Here is an 18,967-nt window from a genome sequence, read left to right as displayed (position 1 = left end):
AAAGGAAAGAGACTGTGAGATCGTAGCTTGGATACAGTTTCTGTGAAAATAAAATAAAATGCGGGGAAGCAAACGTCATTTGTTTCCGTTTAGCCGGCTAAAAAGCCGACGGTCTCGACTGTTCGTACAACAATAGAGACGACGTTGGGACCATTTATCATATCCACCCATCAGCCATCATCCAACCCTACCATCACTTCCCCCCGCCTTCTTCCTCTGGAGGCACCGCCAAGGATGTCAACCTCAACACCAACACCCCTATCCCGCGATCAAGCGATAGCAGCAGCAGAGCATCCCCAACACAATCCCTCAACCCCACTCTGCCCGACCTCTGTCGATTCTTGGAGCTATATCCTAGCCGCGACCTTCGCCTCGGCTGGTTTTGGCAATGCTATCTCGGCAGCATGTACGAATCCGGCGGATATAGTAAAAGTTCGTCAGCAGCTAATGCTGGACAAATCTCGAGCGAATTTCATTGGTGTAGCTTCCGAAATGATTCGTAAGGAAGGCGTCAAAGCAATGTGGAATGGTGTAACAGCATCCTGTCTGAGAGAGTTGACGTATAGTACGGTTAGGTTCGGGCTGTATGAAACGTTCAAAGATTTCTATGGGACAGCATTAGGGTTAGGGGATACGAGTTTTGCTTTGAAAGCATTCAGTGGGATATCAAGTGGTGCGATAGGAAGTGCTTTTGCTTGCCCTACGGATTTGATTAAAGGTAATCCAATCCCCTCCTTTCCCCTTGACCTCTTTGCCTCTGTATTACTGACAACCGCTATCTTGTTGATTCTGGCGTGGTAGTGAGAATGCAAGCAGTTCGACCAACAGGTCAACGACCCTATCGCAACACCTTGATCGCCTTTTCCCACGTCTATCACGAAGGTGGAGGAGGTCTCATCCCCGGAATCCGCTCCCTATACCGCGGAGTAGGTCCGACGGTCATGCGAGCAGCAGTGCTAACGAGCTCTCAAATTGCCTCGTACGATCAAGTGAAAAACATGCTCAAAAGCAATCGAATCATGCAAGAAGGTTTGCCACTACACTTTTCCGCCTCGATGGTTGCCGGTTTCGTCTGTTCCCTCACGAGCGCTCCTTTCGATACAGTCAAAGTTAGGTTAATGCAAGACAAATCAAGAGAGTTCAAAACAGCTTTCGATTGCTTAGCAAACTTAGTCGCCCATGAAGGTCCATTCGCTCTATACAAAGGGTAAGCTCTACAATACTTAGGATAGCAAGCAACAAAAGAGCGACGGTAGAGAGCAACTGACAACTTTTCTGTCGATTTTGCTATCAGCTTTGCAATGTGCTGGGCTCGCCTAGGATCACATACAGTCATTTCGTTGATAGTAAGTCGATTGCCGCCTCCCACTGCTTTTCCCCCAAGATCGGACAAGTGGAGCTAAAGATCGCTTTCCTTTCTATGCAAACAGCTCTTTGAGAGATTCCGAACGCTCTTCGGCGTCAAGCCGCTTTGAACTTTGCATCACTACACTAAACGTTGAGGGGCATGGCCGATAAAGACATAGATCTGCGATTAGTGAAGCGGATAGAGAAAAGATACTGTTGGTGATCTGAGAAAAAGTAAGCGACCGTAGTGAGAATGCATGCTGGAAAGCAGGTCGAGGGCAAGAATTCAAACGAGTGTCAAAAGAGATCTGAATACAAGAGCGAGCAAAGGCGGGAAAACAAAGCGGAACGAGAGCCGAGACTGAGACGCCAAGAAGCAAAGGTTGGAGCGATGGGAGGGGAGGGAGAAACGAGACAAGAGGGCCCATCAGGAGATGTGGAGAGCACAATCAGCCTTTGAGGTGTGTGGTCAGCCTAGAATCTCCGACCGCTAGCAGGAACAGGCCCACCAGGACCGCGCTGTTGCGGCGGTGGAGCGTAAGCCTGTGGTGGCATTGGGCGACCCTGTTGCGGAGGAGCTCTGTAAGCTTGGGGAGGAGGTGGACCTCTTTGTTGTGGTGGCTGCTGCTGATACATTTGTGGGTTAGGCTGACCTCCAGGACCTGTTGGCATAGGAGGGCCTGTAGCCTGATTGGGACCTCTGTAAGCAGCATTGACGCCTCCCTGTGGTTGTGCGAGGGGTATGGGCATCTTGTTGGGAGGAGGAGCTGCACGAAGAGCACCAACAGCCGGTCGGCTAGATGGGACAGCCTTGGATGCACCAGGAGGTGCAACCTGTTTTGGCTCAGTTGCCTGTGCAGCCTTGATGATCTCGTCATCGAGTACATTGAGTGCAGCGCAGAGCACAATCCATTCTACCATGTCCTCGTTACCTTCTCCCAATGTCTGCCATACTGCTTTCTCCTCTGGTGTCTTGCCTGCAATAGTAACACGAGTTCCGCCTCCACCTGCGCTGCCTGCTGCTGCATTCTTCTGAATCTTGCCGAACTCGATACGCTTTGGTGGAATCAAATGGCCAGCATATGTAAAGTAGAACATGGTCCACCAGGTTGCGTTGGGGTTTGGTTTCGAGATCTGGAAGAGGGGCTGCTGGTGACCAGGTGCATCGGGATTTGGCAGAGTGAGCTTGTATACTGGAGCGTTGATGCCGGTGTTGGTGATAGACCATTTCAAATTGCGGGATGCTTCACAGCGAACTGTCTTGTCGGCATGGCCATTGGAGTGACCGCCTTCGGAAGAAGAAGCGGCACCTCGGGAGCCGGGGGGAGGAACCATCTTGGCGACGCAAAGGTCACCCTGAGGAGAAGGAGTGAGAAGGTAGGTCTCCTTGTTGTAGTTGGTGTGAATATAGGAGTAGAGGGTGTGGTGTGGTTGACCATATGGCGTGACAACGAGGGTTGGGAGATGATTAGGAATGGGCGCATGGTTGGGCGAGGTGTAGATGGAGTAGACTGCCGACATGACGGGGGGCGATTGGACGTGTCGGCAGCTGCAAAAGTTGCGAGAGACTGGCCTTTTATGGAGGGTCGGAAGTGAATCTGAGCTATGGCAAGGTGATGCTAGGGATAGGAGGCGAGTGACGGTGCCGTACTACGCCGTACTACGTTGGATCGGTGTGGGGTGTGATGGTTTCAAAGGCGGATGTGCAGATGGGTATGAAGAAGCTGGCGTGTGGTACAAGCTTCAAGGCGTGTGGTACAAGCTTCAAGGCGTGTGGTACAAGCTTCAAGGCGTGTGGTACAAGCTTCAAGGCGTGTGGTGCAAGCTTCAAGGCGTGTATCGCAAAGCAAGAGCTATACTGGAGGACAAAGATGATGGTGAGGAGAAAGATAGACAGCAATGCAATGCAATCAAAGCAACGCAACAGAGCTGCGCGTGGCCTCTTTGTTTCGCCAGTTGAGCCGAGGTTGAGGATGCATCACGTGATTGTCAGAAAGGCCTCCGCGTCTGGGCTAATACTGCCTCTCTTCTACTGCCTCTCTTCTACTGCCTCTCTTTTCACTACCTCTCTTTTCACTACATCATATTGAGTCGAGATCTTGGCAAGAGTTCAACTCTGCTTTGCTGTGCTGCAAATGAAGCAAGGGACTGGTGCCCTTTCTCCAGCCTTGCATTGCCAGTTTCACTCAAGCGAGAGGGGGAGGAGAGAAGTGAGGCTTCGCTAGCAACGTCGACACTGCTTATACGGCCTTGGCAAGGACCTCAAAGACCAGGCTGAGTTTTAAACGAGGTGAAGCCTGAGAAAATGTGAACAAGTATAGTCCCGATAACTGGTGATCGGGGCGAGTCTGAGCACAATGTCACTGCTGTTTTACACTGAAGAGAGATTCTGGCGGGATCCTCAAGCTCCCCGCTAGCTATATATACATGCCCAAGGTGGGAGCACTGCTACTTGATCACCTAGCTTGACAACGAGCGCGACTCTGTTGAGCCCGATCTCTGTGCAGATCTGCTCCTCCATGTCCCGATTACGTTTATGTCAGCACGTATCATCATATTGGATCGCTTCCCTTGGCAAAGCCAAGTCAACCTTTTAGGGCGTGGACGCTGACCAAGGCCCCCTTAGGGTTAGGATTTGGCATGTTTCTGAGAGGAATGTAACCTACTTTGCTTACTAATGATTTTTCATTCTGGCCAGCTGTTCGGATTGTTGTGTTTTGTGCAAATTCAAGATCTAACAGACTCAAAAGAAGAAGCCCAGCAGCTCATTTGCAACCTAGTTAGTATACAATATCGCCCGCAAGAGGCAGACAACTGAATCATGCTTCATCCTCCCCCTCCGCCTCACCATCTCCACCCTTGTACTCTAATTGATCATCAAATCCGTGCTTGTCTAGATCCTTCCAAGTCTCTTGCGGATCGTTATCGCTTTGCAAATGGTACATTTCCACGAATCCACGAAAACTAAGGTTGCCCTCTTTGTCGGTATCCAAGAACTCCTTGATCTCGTCCTTCGACTCCTGTGGTAGTGCAGCGCCGTTTGCTACCGATGAGAATCTATCTAGGTCGGCTTCTGTCAACACATCTGTGGCAGCAGGGCGCGGTAGTGACGAGGAGGCGTTGCTACCAGAAGCGTCAAATTCGGGATGCGCTTTCTTGTATGAGCTTGAGTAACGGGCAAAGATGCGGATCAGGGCTGATTCAAACTGTCCATCACCAACAAGTCAATAAGGAGCGGGTCAGCAGTGAAGCTCGGTGATTCAAGTGGTCCAGTTGGGATGTACGGACCTTTTCTGTGAGATCTCCTTCATCGTCCAGCAATGCGGCTTTTTCCACCTTGGGTTGCGATGCCGTTCTTTTGTCCGTAGTAGCGCTCATATTAACTTCGGAGGCTGTAGCGGATCTGTCGTTCTTGAAGGACGAATAGCGTCAAAGTTGTAGGAAAAGCGACATCTCCCTCGACCAAGTGTTGCAGTTGAAGGGTAATTTGTTGATGATGGATGTGAAGCTCTTGTTCTCTGTCAAGAAGCCCTTAAGAAGCCCTTAGGGTTAAGGCTTAGGCTTAGGCTTTACTTACGGGCGACTCTAACATGAACTGTTGCAATCTCCGAATTCCGAGTTTCCGCCAAAAAAATAATAAATAATAATAAATAATAATAAATAATAATAAATAATAATAAATAATAATAATAATAATAATAATAATAATAATAATAATAATAAAATGTGAATTTCTTTTTTTGCTTTTTCGCGGATTTTTAACGGACAATAATTGCACACAACACCCAAGACCCTTCTTCGCCTCCCTTCCCTACCAGCCTCCTCACCACCACTCCACCACTCCGCCACTCCTCACCTCACCTCACCTCACCACCTTCAAGACCTTACAAACATACGTCATGGTCAAGTCCAAGTCCCCAGCAAAAGCTCACTCCGCGCCGTCGGCCAAGCGTTCGAAGAAATCCCACAATAAACCAAGCTCTTCCTCCCAACCCTCCACCGCAAAGCAAGAACGAAAAGCAGTAGACCCTACCACCCTAGCATGGTCGGCGGTGCATCTGCCTTCCGAAGCTCAATCTGGAGGAGCTGGTCTCACTGAATCCGACTATTTCCATACTCTTGATTGGAATGATGATGATTTTATGGGCCTACAGGAGATTGATCATGTTGATGTGTTGCAGGAGGAACGTCCGGATGGGTCGCGGACCATTAGTTTCCTCGCAAGCGAAAAGATGCTCAAGGACAAGCGCAAGCAGAAACAAGGTGCTGCATCTTCAACTCCCCCATCAGCTGCAGTGGAGAAGCAGACGCAGAAGCGAAAGGCGAAAAAGAATAACAAGAGGAGCATTGAGGAGGTTCTTTCCGATGTCGAGCCAGAGACCACACAATCCATTGGTACCGAGGTTAGTCACTTCATCACCCAGGCAGAGGATGAGTCGGATGACGAATACGAAACAGCAGCAGACGTGACCATGCCCGCCGCTGACGATGCTGTTGAAGAACAAGACGACAGCAACGACGACGACTCGCATCTAGATCTCGACGATGACGACCTCGCTGAAGCCTTGCGCAATGCCCACCAGCTCGATCTTCAAGACGACCAAGGAGATGTTGACGAATTCGACGATCAACTTCTCCCCGCCTGGTCGCACCTTCCTTTACATCCCGCTCTCAAGCGTGCCCTTGCTCACAAAGGCTTTACAAAACCCACCGAGATCCAAGATCGTTCGCTCCCATTCGCACTCGGTCTGCAATCCCAACAAGAAGCAGAATCCTCCATCGACGATTCGCATGAGGACGCAAAACAAGCCACCGCCACCTCGAGCTCGCAAAAGAAGCGTGATGTCGTTGGAGTCTCCCAAACCGGTAGTGGTAAGACTCTCGCATATGGTCTGGCCATTCTCAACCATCTTTTTGAGAATGCAGAGAATGCAATCGCCTCCTCCTCTTCGCGTCGAAATGCGCTCGAACAAGTGCCGCCTCCTCTGGGAGCTCTCATCCTATGCCCCACCCGCGAGTTGGCACTTCAAGTCTCTTCCCACCTCACTGAGATCGTTCGTGCGAGCTGTATCATCTCTGCCGACGACGATGATGACCAGGCCGAAATTTCGCACAAGAAACTACTCGGTCGACCGCAAATCGCCGTAGTTTGCGGTGGAATGTCGGAACAAAAACAGCGTCGTCTCCTCCAAGGTCGTTCTCGCGCAAGCGATCGTCAATCCGGCGTGGACATTATCATCGCCACTCCCGGTCGACTCTGGGAGATGACCAGGTTAGACGATCATCTAGCAGCTCGGATCAAACAGACGCGTTTCCTCGTGCTCGATGAAGCCGATCGAATGGTGCAAGTCGGACACTTTGCAGAGATGGAACATATCCTCAACCTAGTCAATCGCACCGAAGCTCGTCATCCTGTCCCAGGCAAAGATGGCCAACAACACCAACCGCACCACCACCAATCCGATTCGGAATCTGAGAGAGAGGTGCAGACGCACCGAGTCAAGCCAAGTTGCAACATGCAAACCTTTATCTTTTCCGCCACTCTCAGCAAGACTCTTCAGATCAACCTCAAAAAGCGTCGCAAGCTTAAACAGTTGACAAAGAAACGTCATTGCAAACGTAATGCCAACTCTACCACGCTCGACGAGCTCGTGTCTCGTATAGACTTTCGCGATCCCACCCCTGCAGTTATCGATTTGACTCGCGCTCAGGGTATGCCGCAGGGATTGATGCAGACCAAGTTGGAATGTGTCCGCAAAGATAAAGATTTATATCTCTACTATTTTCTTCTTCGTTACCCTGGTCGCAGTTTGGTGTTTGTTAATTCTATTGATGCAATTCGTCGGTTGACCCCTTTGCTTGGGGAACTTGGTATTAGGTCTTATCCTATACATAGTCAGTTGCAACAGAAACAACGCTTGAACAACCTCGATCGGTTCAGTTCTTTCTCTCTGCACTCAACACCGCATTCAGCGAAAGGAAAAGGAAAAGATGGAGGCCGGGTGAAAAACTGCATATTACTAGCAACCGATCTCGCTGCACGAGGACTCGACATTCCCAGCGTAGACCACGTCGTACATTACCAACTGCCACGATCTGCCGATACATATATCCATCGATGTGGTAGAACTGCCAGAGCTGGTAGCAGCGGTGTTTCACTAGCACTCATCGAGCCGAAAGAGAAGCAGTTGTGGGGGAAACTTTGCCGTTCGTTTTCCAGCAAGCCGGATATGCCAAATTTTCCGATTACCTTTTCAACACTAGCACTGTTAAGGGAGAGGGTGGAATTGGCCTTGAAGATAGATAAGCAGACGCATATGGTGAACAAACAGACACATGACAGTAATTGGTTGGCAAAACTCGCTGAGGATGCCGACCTTGATCTGGAGGAGGAATATGTACATCCAGATGCTCCTATCAGTTCGAGAAAGCGAGCGAGCGGAGCGGGAGAGGGCAATTTGAACCAACTCAAATCCAAACTAGCCGAGTTGTTAAGTAGACCAGTGACGACCATAGGGTTGTCGCATAGATATCTAACTGCGAACGGAGTCGAAGGCAGTGGTTGGGTGCAAGATCTTGTGAATGCCGAGACAAGTCATAGTGAGATTGTCGGCCTAAGGCCGAGCGATGCAATAGATGATGTTTTAAGAGGGAGACAGACTACTCCCAAAAGGACCAAGCAAAAAGTTCCTCCCCAAAAGGAGATGCCAAAAAAGAACAAGGTCGATCAAACTCCTATTGCGAAGAACAAGGTGGAAGCTAAAACAGCGAACAAGAAAACTGCCAACTTGCACAAGCGTCAAAAGTAAACTTGCAAGCTTGCACAGCAACTTGTATACGTATGCACACCATTCTCAATCGCAAACACTCTAATCTCTTGTTTGCATGTGTCGCTTCACAACTGCCCACAACCGCCGAACACACAGGAAAACTGCTAGTATAACATAGGTCTTGCATTACAATAACAACATATCCGGACACTACATCTTCGCTTTCGCACCACAACACTTCGGAGCTTTGTTGTACTTACGACCTTATGTCGGGTGCATACTTTGCCAAGCACGCATTAAGAGCATCTGTAAACGTCGATCGCAAATCGCAAATCGCAAATCGCAGATGGGGGGCGATAGAAAGGTTTTGTTTAAGCTAGGATTTCCGAGTTCATTGTTTCGCTTTGGTGTTTCGATTTGGCAGTTTACGCAAATGGATACTCGCCGAGCAATTTAAGCCTGTATGTTGGATTGGATAGTGCGGTGGTTGGGGGATGGAGTAAGCTGCTTGAGTTGAGGATAGGTCCATTCTGGTTCCTTCGGTTGTTCGTTGTGAATGTCGAGACTCGAAAAATCGACGCAGTTTTGCGCTTCGGGCCGGAGCTGGAGAAAATTCATGAGTGATAATGGGTAGAGCGCGATACGCAAACGCCAAACCCCTCATTTCCCCGCTCATCATCGTGTATGCTTACGCTTACACCTTCTAACCATGCAAACCTCACCATTTCAATCAGATCAGAATAGAGTGGGAAACGAGTGGTTCATGATGGTATTATAGTGTAGAATACAAAACGTAGGTGGGTGATTAAGCACCGTAACGAGCACCTCTGTGGAAAGCAGCAGGCAACTTCTTGGCCAATTCAAAGTAAGGTCTTTCCACCACTACCAGATGCGATTCTCCCTTTGCCCCTACCGTTGCTGCTGGAAGTTGTACTTGTGCAACAAGCAACAGCGGCTGATATTTGGCTGTTGTTCTCACCATCCATTCCAACTTTCCTTCCCTCTGCTCTGCTTTCCAAGTAGGGTTGCGGTTGCTTGCATCTTGCATCTCCACATCGCCATCTCCCGTCTCCTCCACCGCATCTACCGCATCAGAAGCACGAACAGAGGAACAAGTTATAGGTCTAGCAGTGGCCATCCAAGTAGCACCATAAACTACCAATGTATAATCTGCTAACTTCGCACTTCCATTTCCTCCCACCCAGATCGCACTGATAGCAAAATCTCGAAGACTTGCGAGACGCATTTGCAACGCTTGCCTAAGATGTGTCAGGTTTCGCAAGAGCATGTTTCTGGCGTCTGCTGCGCTGTGTCTACCACCGCGTTTACGAGGTGTCTTGCTGGACGAGTCCGAGGCATCTTTGGTGAGCGAGGTCAGTTCTTTTCCTGATTCGACGTCCCAAAATTCAATCTTGTTTTCGGGAAAGATCAGCGTTAGCATGCTGCTAAACCTCGCTGATGTTGAGGGATGGAAGACTGTCCCATTTGGCAACGACGATGGCGAGGGCAAAGTTCGTCCGTAGGTCAGAGAGTCGAGGGAAAAGATGTGGTGTTGAAGATCAGAAGAGATAGTAGAAAGCCAAGCTCCATCGTACGATATTTCTGCATGTTGAATGATCGTACTTGTAGTTCTCTCCACCCTATCCTGTTGCTTTTCTGCTCCATCAATGTGACCCTTGGTTTCGCCGTTGACTCTGCTTTGACCGGCAATTTGTCTCTGATCACCACCCACCCCACTAGAATGAGTGGTGGGAGAACGACGATGTTGACCGAAGGACCTCAAAAGTCTACATTTCTGCTCATTCGCTCCACTCGGTAACTCCAACACATGCACATAAGCCCCTGTCAAGGAACACACCACAACCCTAGTCGAATCCGGCGAAAACCTCACCGCGCTCGCTGCGGGCGCAACTTTATCTTGGCCTCCAAAAACTTTGCCCAAACTCTTGATCTTGTTGGGTTCAATCTCAACCGCTCCATCGGGACGGCGTCTTTCTTTCAACTCGTACAGCTTGGTTTCGTAGAGATCAGAAAAGGCGAGGTATTGACCGTTGTCAGAGATGGAGAGGGTGACCAGGTTGGAATCTAGTTTGAGTTCCATTTCGACAAGTTTGGTCCAGCTGGGTTGGTGTGAAGGGGAGAGATCAGAGTGAGCGACCGAGAGAAGTTGTTCGGGGCTACCGAGATCCCAAATGCCGATGGATTGTTCGCGACGGAGCACGATCCAAGCTTTGGAAGGGCAGAGTGCAGCGACGGATCCTCCACCGAGCAAGCCGGAGCGAGAAGAGGTGGGGACAAAGGGTACACGACGCTGCGTGGTGTCAGCGAAAGTGGTGAGTGGGTTAGAAGAGATTGGGTTGATGGAAGAGTGTTCTTGTTCGACCTTGGTGAGCGTCTTCTTGCTGGATTTGACGGAAGCAAGTGGGATTTGAGCAATGGTGGATGACTTTTGAGCTTTGACAACTGCAGATGGGGGTGCAGCGGGTGTGAGGACCAAGTTAAAGTCTACACCACCGCTGATGAGCACGGGAAGTCGGCTCGGCTTCATTGCCTCCGAGCCGTTAGCAATAGCCTGAGCAGCATCGATGGGCGAATAGGGAGGATCAAGTGCAAGTGCGCGAATATCATGCGCATGCAGGCGACGAGAAGCAATATGAATCCAACGACCTCGACCGTTGCTCGTGTCGATCTTGGTATACTCTGCGACCCTTTGGTCTACACCGGCACTGTAGATGGTCTTGCCGTCCGGACCGACACAGAGAGCGAGAACGTCGGAAGATGCGGCGTGGGCACGGAAAGTGCCATCGGGGATGGGGATGCGAGTGCGAGGGTCAAAGAAGATGACACGGCCTGTGGAGTCTCCAGTGACGATGGTACCATCGGAGAGAGCGGCGACGCTCCAGACGATGGTAGACTCGGAACGATTCTTCTGCACTGCGAGCTTGGTGGCGATGTTGCCTGTGGAAGCGTCCCAGACAACGGCTGTGGAGAGAGCGAGACCACCAACGAGGAAGGATTCGTGCCATTGATCGTCGTCGTCATCGCTGTCATCGCTGTCATCGCTGTCATCAGAGTCGGAGCTTGAAGCCTTCTTTGCAGTAGCAGCTTTGGTGGAACGCTTGGCTGTGCGAAGGGGAGGACCCCAGCAAAGGGAGATGACTTTACCTTTAGCCTTGCCAAAGCGCGGGACAATCCTGCGGTCTTGACCGGAAGTACTGGCGAGGTGTTCAAAGCGGTCATCCTCGAGATCGATGATTCTTACCGAGCCATCCTCGCAGCCGAGGGCGAGGTATCTAGCAGTAGCGCTAGGTGCCATACTCCACACAGCTCCAGCGAGGGATGGCAAGGATCGTGTTTCGCCAGGGTAGTGTGGGTCAAGATCGGACGCCGACTTGCTGGCAAAGAGCGATGAAACAGTGCCTGGCCTAGCCTTTGCAGCCTCGTCCTCGTCATCGACACGAGCATCTCTTCGAGCACCGAGCTTAGCAAGGTGAAGAGGGATGAAGTGTTCCGTGACGATCGAACCTCCAGAGATACTGAAGAGACGCAACTTGCGCTGTTGAGTGTGATCGTTGGTGGGTGGGTTGACAAAGCAGAGCTGCTCGATCTTGGAGTTGGTCTGACCAGGCAAGATGGTATGGACTGCCCAACCAGCTGCGTCTGATTGGAAGGATCGGTCATCTAGTTCAGACTTTTGAGCGACACGAGGACCTACCCAAGTGCAAAGCTCGATGTTGCCATTCTGTCGTCCAACGGCAAGGAGACCTCGAGCAGTGCCGGCAAAGCAAGGAGAGACGGCGAGGGCGGTGACGGTGGAAGGTGACCAATTGACGAATCGGACACGGTGGATGGCGAGAGAGGCTTGCTGGGCTCCAGTGCCAGGCTGTTGCTGCTGCTGCTGATATCGTTGTAGAGATGCCATGGTGAAGTTGGTGAAAGGAGTAGCAAGGCCCTTGGGAAGACTCTCTTGCTGATGGTGATGGTAGCACGATGGAGGCTGAGCAGAGTAGAATTGAACGACTTTGTTTGCAGCTGTCAGAATTTCTTCTGAAATCGAAAGAAAAATAATAAAGCTTATCGTGCGAATGGATAGATGCGGCGATGGGGCACGTGACCAATTCTCACTCGAGTTAGGCAACTTAACACTTTCTCCTTTTTTTTTTTCCCCTTGTTTTTCTCAATTTCTCAGCCTCCTTTTGCAACAATTTTCACGCGTTATCGAGGGCGATAACTGACCGTTGAAGGAGAGCGCGCACGTGACGAATGAGCCAAGGAAAGCTTCTCAACTCGATCAAATTGACAGACACCCATCTCGCAACATCATATTCACCACCATCGAATCCGCAACAGCAGCTTCAGTCATCGTAGCTGAGCATCAGATACGGATATGCCGTAAGTAGTCATGGTAACAGTACTCGTTCGCTGCAAAAGCGAGACTCGGCACTTGCGAGGAAGCGGATTCGCTCACCTTTTCTCTCGACATGCTACGTCAACGTCATCGACAGTCTCTACGAACTTATTTGCATCGCCGCGTCATCGGCAGAATCGGCACCCTTGCGTGATCTGGTCAAGTCCACATCCAAGTTGATCCTGGAGAATGGCGGTGCGGTTCGAGGTGTTCAATATTGGGGGCAACGACGACTTCCACAACGAGCACGCAGACATCAACAATACCATAACACTGGAGAGTAAGTCATCGAACCGCTCCAACGCACGTCCGAATTCCTATCGCATTGTTTGAGGAACGCATCTGATACTGACCCAAACACTTGCCTTGTTGCTTCTACTGCTTGCACAGTTACTGGTTGATGCACTTTGACACCAACGCACCTGTCCTCAAATCGCTCAACAATCGACTTCGAGCAGATCCACGAGTGATCAAATGGACTGCACTCAAGCTTGGCGAGAAGCTGGATCAGATCACACCAAAGGGAACATCAGGAGGAATCGATTCGAATTCGGATGCTCCTGAAGCAAGAGCACTGTTTGGTGGAAAGACGATACGATACGGCTGGCAATAGAGGACGTCATTGCCAACAGTCACTCTAGAGCCAAACGGCGCTCATCTTAAAAGGCGCTCATCTTGACCCAGCTTTGATCATTGTAATGCAAGCTGGTCGTGTACTTCTATAGATTCATCCTTTCTCAATCTCAGCATCACTATCCCATCTGGTGGCCTCTGTCAGTGCAGACTTGCTCAGATCTCGAATGCGCCTTCCAAGTCCTCAGCGAGGCTCATGTGTGAGAGAGGATCACGTGAATACATGCTTGAATCGACAGCATCGGGAAGAGTCAAAGGGATCGATCGGGCTCCCGCCTAGATCGGCTGACAAATCGCCGTCGCCGTGAAATTGTTGCACTTTTTCTGAGTGTCTCGGCGACTGACTGTGCGCGATTGGCACAAGTGTTGGTACTACACAAACATAGGACATAGGGCACAGACATTGGATCCTTGGCGACAAAGCTCAGCGTTGATTCATTTCATTCATCATCATCATCGCCACCATCATCATCATCATCATCAGCTCATTCCACCCCGCAGCTCAACCAGCACTTTATTCATCAAGAACCAAGATGAACCACCTCGTCACAATCTCGCAGCCTCAACCCATCTAGTTGACAAATCTCTTCCCACCAACCCTGCCTTCTTTCATCACCCTCCTCGATCCCCGCCCACCATGTCGACCGAACCCGAACCATCCGCCCAACAGGCCCAAACCAGCAGCAATACCAACAACGACTCTTCCAGTCTTCAATTCACCTCGTCCGCTTCCAGCGAGCAAGCCCTTCCCCCCAACGTTGCACGCTCTCCATCCAAAACCAACTTCCAATGGCCCTCCGAGCCTCTTAACCAAGGACGACACTCTCTACCACAAGAATCCCAGAAGACTCTCGAAAACGCCAATCGGGACATTTCTGATCGCATCGCACAGGCGCATCACGGTGCTTCTTCTCAACATTCTCCTTCCGATTCCATGTCTGGTTTGGATCATCCGAGATTGTCGGTTCAGCTTGCGAATGCGTTGAATACGATTGAGGATGATAGGAGGCACGGCTTTTCGCCGACAAATACAAGCTTCTCGCCACCACCACCACCACCACCACCAACAACAACAACACAGCTTTCGTCTTTGCCCATGCCGATCCCGAGTGCTCAACCGCACGGTATGCAGAGAACAGAGTCGAACGGAACTAGCAAGTCAGCTGGTTCGGATAAGGGGGATACCTTGGTGGCAGGTTCTCACCAATTCCCCGCTTTCCTTCCGGACATGTTTCGAAACGCTGCCACCATGCCCATCAATCTTCTTCGCTCGCTTATCCCTGATAATGCATTTCCAGCATCGCACGACGAAGGTCTTAGTGCAAGCACATTGCAAGTTCCAGTGACGAGCTTCAATGCTCTTTTCGAAGCCTGTAAAGCGCTCGAATGGCTTGCTGCTCAGGCAGCCAACTTTGAAAACCAAGACAAAGCATCCGCATCCGCATCCGCATCCGCATCCGCATCCGCATCCGCATCCGCATCCGCATCCGCATCCGCATCCGCATCCGCATCCGCATCCGCATCCGCATCCGCATCCGCATCCGCATCTGCATCCGCATCTCGACGAAATTCGGCTGCTCAACAGCAGCAGAGCGATGACGGGGTGGATTTCGCCTATTTCGATTATCTGCAACTGCTTCAGAAGGTAGCGGATGTGGTTAGTGGTTTAGCAGCATCGAGAGGGATCGATTTGGTGCTGGATTTGGAGCCCAAGTTGCAAGGTCAACCAGCGGATAATCAGAGGAATTACAAGCTAGGCTCGTGTACCGTTTGGGCAGACAGGATAGCTATGACGTTTCTGTTTATAAGCTGCATTTCCAGGCTGCTGCACAATGCGCCGATTGCGTCCGGGGTAGTGTTGACTTCGACGTTGACGGAGAAGGAGGAGAATGTTGTAAGACCGGATAGGAATGCAGAGATGAAGCTCATGGTTCTTTCGCTTGGCTTGCGGCTTATTTTGCCCAGGGCCGTTGCAAGTACGCCAGAGTTGATGTCGGCGATATCAGGTACTCCTGCTTCGATTTTATTGGATGCATTCGGTGCAAGACTTACCACCGAACATTCAACAAGTAAGCTCCCAGGCAGTCCTGACCGAGCTATCATAGATCATTACATCAGCGTTCCTGTCGGTCAACTACCCGATCCTGAACAAGCCACCGCACCATCGCAACAACAACAACAACAACAACAACAGATAGAGGCGAAATCGAAGCATGCTGTCGGGCCGAACGAAGATGAGCTTGTCGAATTCGCGGCTTCTTTAAGGGGAAAGAAGGTAGCGTTGTATTCGACGTCTCAGAGTTTGTTCGCAAGGCAGGTGGCGAGGTTTTTGGGCGGGTTGGGATGTGATATTGCGCCTGTATTTTCGGATAGTGTCGATGAGGATTCTTTGGAGGGGGATGATGTTGTTTTTGGGAAACAGGCACATACCGCGGTTGCCTTGACAAAGGGGAGACCGGCGTTGGTTAGTTATACTAGTGATATCGATAGGCAGGCGCATGCCGGGCAGTCGGCCAAGGATGGGAAGCGAGAGCAATCGAGCGAAAGCGCGAGTACCGAGGAGCGAGTTGATCCGATTGATACTGCGGTGTTGGATCCTGTCACTGGCGTGCCTGTTACTTTTGACAACTTTCCCTTACAAACAGGTGTTTCTGCCACCGGGCCAACGCCGGCGCCCGTTGATGGGACGAGAGATGCATCTTCAACGCAAACGCAGATCGATGCGACGGGAAGACGTGTTGTGCCGTTCAGCTTTGTTGTTATCGATGATGATATTGCTACGTTGCAGAAGGAGTTGCTGCGTATACGGTCTGCTGTACCGTTACTCAAGTCAGCATTGCTTTCGAAAAGTGCAGCTGCGAACAAGGAGGAGAAACCTGCAAGGCTGACTCTGGATCATCGGACCAAATCGAGCCCGCAAGTCAATCGGCTTAAGGGGTCTCAGCAAGATGCGCATTCTCGTTCTTTCGGCTCACTTGGTACCGTCCTCATGAGCGGCGACAAAGGCGTCCATCTGGAAGGGCAAGGTGCAAGAGAAGGAAAAGTAGAAAATATGGACGAATGCGTCTCACAAACCATCATCTTTTTCACCTCGATGAAGTCCTACCGTCTTGTCCGGGATACAGTACAGCCGATCATCGATTCAGCTAGTTTTCACGGCGTATCCTCACCTCCGGAGATCATGGTCCTACCGAAGCCGGCCGGTGCCAAGAGGATTCTTACTGCGCTGCATCTGGCAGAGCACAAACCGGTTGTTCAATTGCCTTATCTTCCGATTGCCACTTCACCCTTATCGCCGCTCATTACGCAGGCTAAGTCTTGGTGGACGCCTGCAACGGCACAAAAACAGCAAGGGGAGGGGGAAGGGATTATGACTCTAACCCGTCGGATGACAGCTGAGACAGATACAGATTTCGATGCTACTCCAGGGACGCCATGGACTCCGATCGATGCGGCAAAGACTCCTGCGGATAGTAGTTCTGCTAATCAAATCCCACTCACGAGCGAAACTCTACCCCTCGCAGCCGAGGTTCCGCGACAGGGGGCGAGTGTGAGGACCAACCATACACGGGATGCTGCTAGAGATGCTATTCCGGGCACTGCTCCGCCGGGGTCGAATAGCACGACTAAGTCTGCGCCCAGATCGACTGCTTCTCGTCCGCCTGTGGGCAAGGCGGCATCAGGTGGGGGTGCAGGTGCGGAGGATATCTCAACGCAAAAATCCACCCATGCAGGATCTGGAAGCAACAGCGCCACTTCCCCTCTATCCTCAATACCTCAGAGATCGCATGCGGTTAGCAGCCCCATGCCAGCCGATGCGTTGGAGTACTTTAGTGAAACAGCCGCCAAAATAGGTTCTTCTGCTGCAAGTGGAATGGTGATTCAGAGTCCGGATGGTAGACCTGCGGGGATTTTTTTCCAACCTAAAGCTACGCCTTGTTTTGCATCTGCGTCCAAACCAACTCTCTCCCGTGGCCTTTCTGCGAGTTCGTTGAGGAGGAGTCATGGTTCGGAGGAAAAGTCGAGTGTCGGATCGGATGTGGGGGCGAGGGGGGAGAGGAGGTTGGCGAATCGAAGTACAACCAGTAGCAACGGAGCCGGAAATGGCCCCTTGGCTACGGTGGCAGAGCAAACCACATCGGCGGATGGCAAGGGCGAGGGGCCAGCACAGCAATTGCAGGTTCCAAATGTGGGCAAGTATCCGAGTGGAAGTATGTTTGCTCCTCAGGTGGGGATTCGTTCGGTTTTGAATGGGTCTAGACCGCCGATGACTACTCCCTTGGGGCCTAGTAAGGCGGCGTCTCAGCAGGATAGTGAGGGTCGGTCGCAGGTAGCTAGCGGTAAAGGCGAGGTCGGATCTGGGGCGGATGCTAGTGGCAAGCAAGCCGAGCAGCAATCTACTGCTGCCAAAAGTGCCACTGATGATGCTACAGCAACATCAGAGAGAGCTTCAGCGCCAGCAAAAACAACAAGTGAAGCGGCCAACGCAACCACCACGATCACCTCCCCCTCCGCCGCTCCTCGTAAACCCTCAGCGCCAGTAGCGGGCACCAAAGCCTCCAGCACGACCAACACCCCTAACGCTGGCACTGCACCAAATTGCGCAAATCGCACCTCAAACCGAGCCCGCACGACCACCACCTCTGCCTCTGAATTCAAAACGAAACCGTCAGCGGTTGCGCAATCGGGCTTTATGATGGGTATGGGATTTGCCTCTTCCGCTCGCCGCGGACGCGGACCTAAAAAAGCGCCTATCCGAGAAGCAGTTCTACCTCCAATCAAAGTGTTGATTGTGGAAGACAATCCGATCAACCAACGTATCCTGTCGATGTTTATGGGCAAGAAGAAGATCAAGTATGATGTGGCCAACAACGGTAGGGATGCGGTTGAAAAGTGGAAGACTGGAGGATACCATCTGATTCTGATGGATATTCAGTTACCAGTGATGGATGGGATTCAAGCAACAAAGGAAATTAGAAGATTGGAGAGGTCTGCGAATATTGGTATCTTGCCTAACTCTCCGGCTGCTGTGGGGGAGGTGAAAGCTGTACTCGACGTTCAGGATAAATCCGCGACTCAGACCAGTGGCGAAGGATCCGAGGAAGCGAACAAAGTGCTTAGTGGAACAAGTAGAACACTTACTACGAAAGGTTTGGTTAAGCATGCAATTGCTCCCAACACCTCCGCTACCGAAACCGAAAAGAAACAGGTATCAGGAGAATCATCGATGACTCGCTCTGGTACCTTAATCAAGGATGCAAACGATCGGAACACTAACCCTACCCACCGAAATCCCAGCGATGCAAGTGCAAAAGGAATCAATGCGTTCAGAGCAAGTGTCATCATTGTTGCCTTAACAGCATCCGTTCTTTCTTCTGACCGAGTGGAAGCGTTAGCAGCAGGATGTAATGATTTTTTAAACAAACCTGTTTCCTTGCCATGGTTAAACCAAAAAATTCTGGAATGGGGTAGTATGATGTATCTCATGTACTCTGGCATAGCTTCTGACGATATTCCGACTGGGATGAATGTATATGGTGTTGGAAAAGTAGGAGTTGGAATAGGCGAAAGTGAAGCGGATAAAGCACAATTGCATTTAGGATTTGCTTATGGACCAGCAGAAAAAGCAAAAACTTTGGCGAATAATTTACATCTCAGTGATACTCTGGCGCAAAAGAAGAAAAAGAAACAAGATTTCCTCTCGGAAAGCGAACAGCAACAGAACAAGCTCGCCTCACAGAGACACATCCATCCACAGCGCCAAGATAGCAGTGCAAACCAGAAGCAACAGAAGGAAAAGCAGTAACAA

At 50.8% G+C, this 18,967-nt stretch overlaps 7 protein-coding genes across 7 annotated transcripts; 4 read left to right on the top strand and 3 right to left on the bottom strand.

Moving 5' to 3' along the window:
* Positions 1-234: 234 nt before the first annotated feature.
* Positions 235-1,475, top strand: UHO2_01099 (uncharacterized protein; the record flags this gene model as incomplete). Its single annotated transcript, XM_041553567.1, has 4 exons — positions 235-718; positions 802-1,207; positions 1,295-1,346; positions 1,431-1,475. The coding sequence occupies 4 exons, from the start codon at positions 235-237 to the stop codon at positions 1,473-1,475; spliced, it is 987 nt and encodes a 328-aa protein (XP_041409501.1).
* Positions 1,476-1,821: 346 nt separating this feature from the next.
* UHO2_01098 (uncharacterized protein) lies at positions 1,822-2,868 on the bottom strand (the record flags this gene model as incomplete). The annotated part of the gene is made up of 1 exon (XM_041553566.1): positions 1,822-2,868. One exon carries the CDS (start codon positions 2,866-2,868, stop codon positions 1,822-1,824), a length of 1,047 nt encoding a protein of 348 aa, XP_041409500.1.
* Positions 2,869-4,166: 1,298 nt separating this feature from the next.
* On the bottom strand, positions 4,167-4,725 carry UHO2_01097 (uncharacterized protein; the record flags this gene model as incomplete). The annotated part of the gene is made up of 2 exons (XM_041553565.1): positions 4,167-4,553; positions 4,636-4,725. The coding sequence occupies 2 exons, from the start codon at positions 4,723-4,725 to the stop codon at positions 4,167-4,169; spliced, it is 477 nt and encodes a 158-aa protein (XP_041409499.1).
* Positions 4,726-5,246: 521 nt separating this feature from the next.
* UHO2_01096 (uncharacterized protein) lies at positions 5,247-8,156 on the top strand (the record flags this gene model as incomplete). Its single annotated transcript, XM_041553564.1, has 1 exon — positions 5,247-8,156. One exon carries the CDS (start codon positions 5,247-5,249, stop codon positions 8,154-8,156), a length of 2,910 nt encoding a protein of 969 aa, XP_041409498.1.
* Positions 8,157-8,922: 766 nt separating this feature from the next.
* UHO2_01095 (uncharacterized protein) lies at positions 8,923-12,039 on the bottom strand (the record flags this gene model as incomplete). Its single annotated transcript, XM_041553563.1, has 1 exon — positions 8,923-12,039. One exon carries the CDS (start codon positions 12,037-12,039, stop codon positions 8,923-8,925), a length of 3,117 nt encoding a protein of 1,038 aa, XP_041409497.1.
* Positions 12,040-12,504: 465 nt separating this feature from the next.
* On the top strand, positions 12,505-13,138 carry UHO2_01094 (uncharacterized protein; the record flags this gene model as incomplete). The annotated part of the gene is made up of 3 exons (XM_041553562.1): positions 12,505-12,509; positions 12,623-12,805; positions 12,916-13,138. 3 exons carry the CDS (start codon positions 12,505-12,507, stop codon positions 13,136-13,138), a joined length of 411 nt encoding a protein of 136 aa, XP_041409496.1.
* Positions 13,139-13,795: 657 nt separating this feature from the next.
* Positions 13,796-18,964, top strand: UHO2_01093 (uncharacterized protein; the record flags this gene model as incomplete). Its single annotated transcript, XM_041553561.1, has 1 exon — positions 13,796-18,964. One exon carries the CDS (start codon positions 13,796-13,798, stop codon positions 18,962-18,964), a length of 5,169 nt encoding a protein of 1,722 aa, XP_041409495.1.
* Positions 18,965-18,967: the final 3 nt, after the last annotated feature.

Source organism: Ustilago hordei (assembly GCF_900519145.1).
Source record: "Ustilago hordei strain Uho2 genome assembly, contig: UHO2_contig_02, whole genome shotgun sequence".
NCBI lineage: Eukaryota > Fungi > Basidiomycota > Ustilaginomycetes > Ustilaginales > Ustilaginaceae > Ustilago > Ustilago hordei.
The sequence above is the reverse complement of the archived record's forward strand: the minus strand, read 5'-3'. Positions and strand labels throughout refer to the sequence as shown.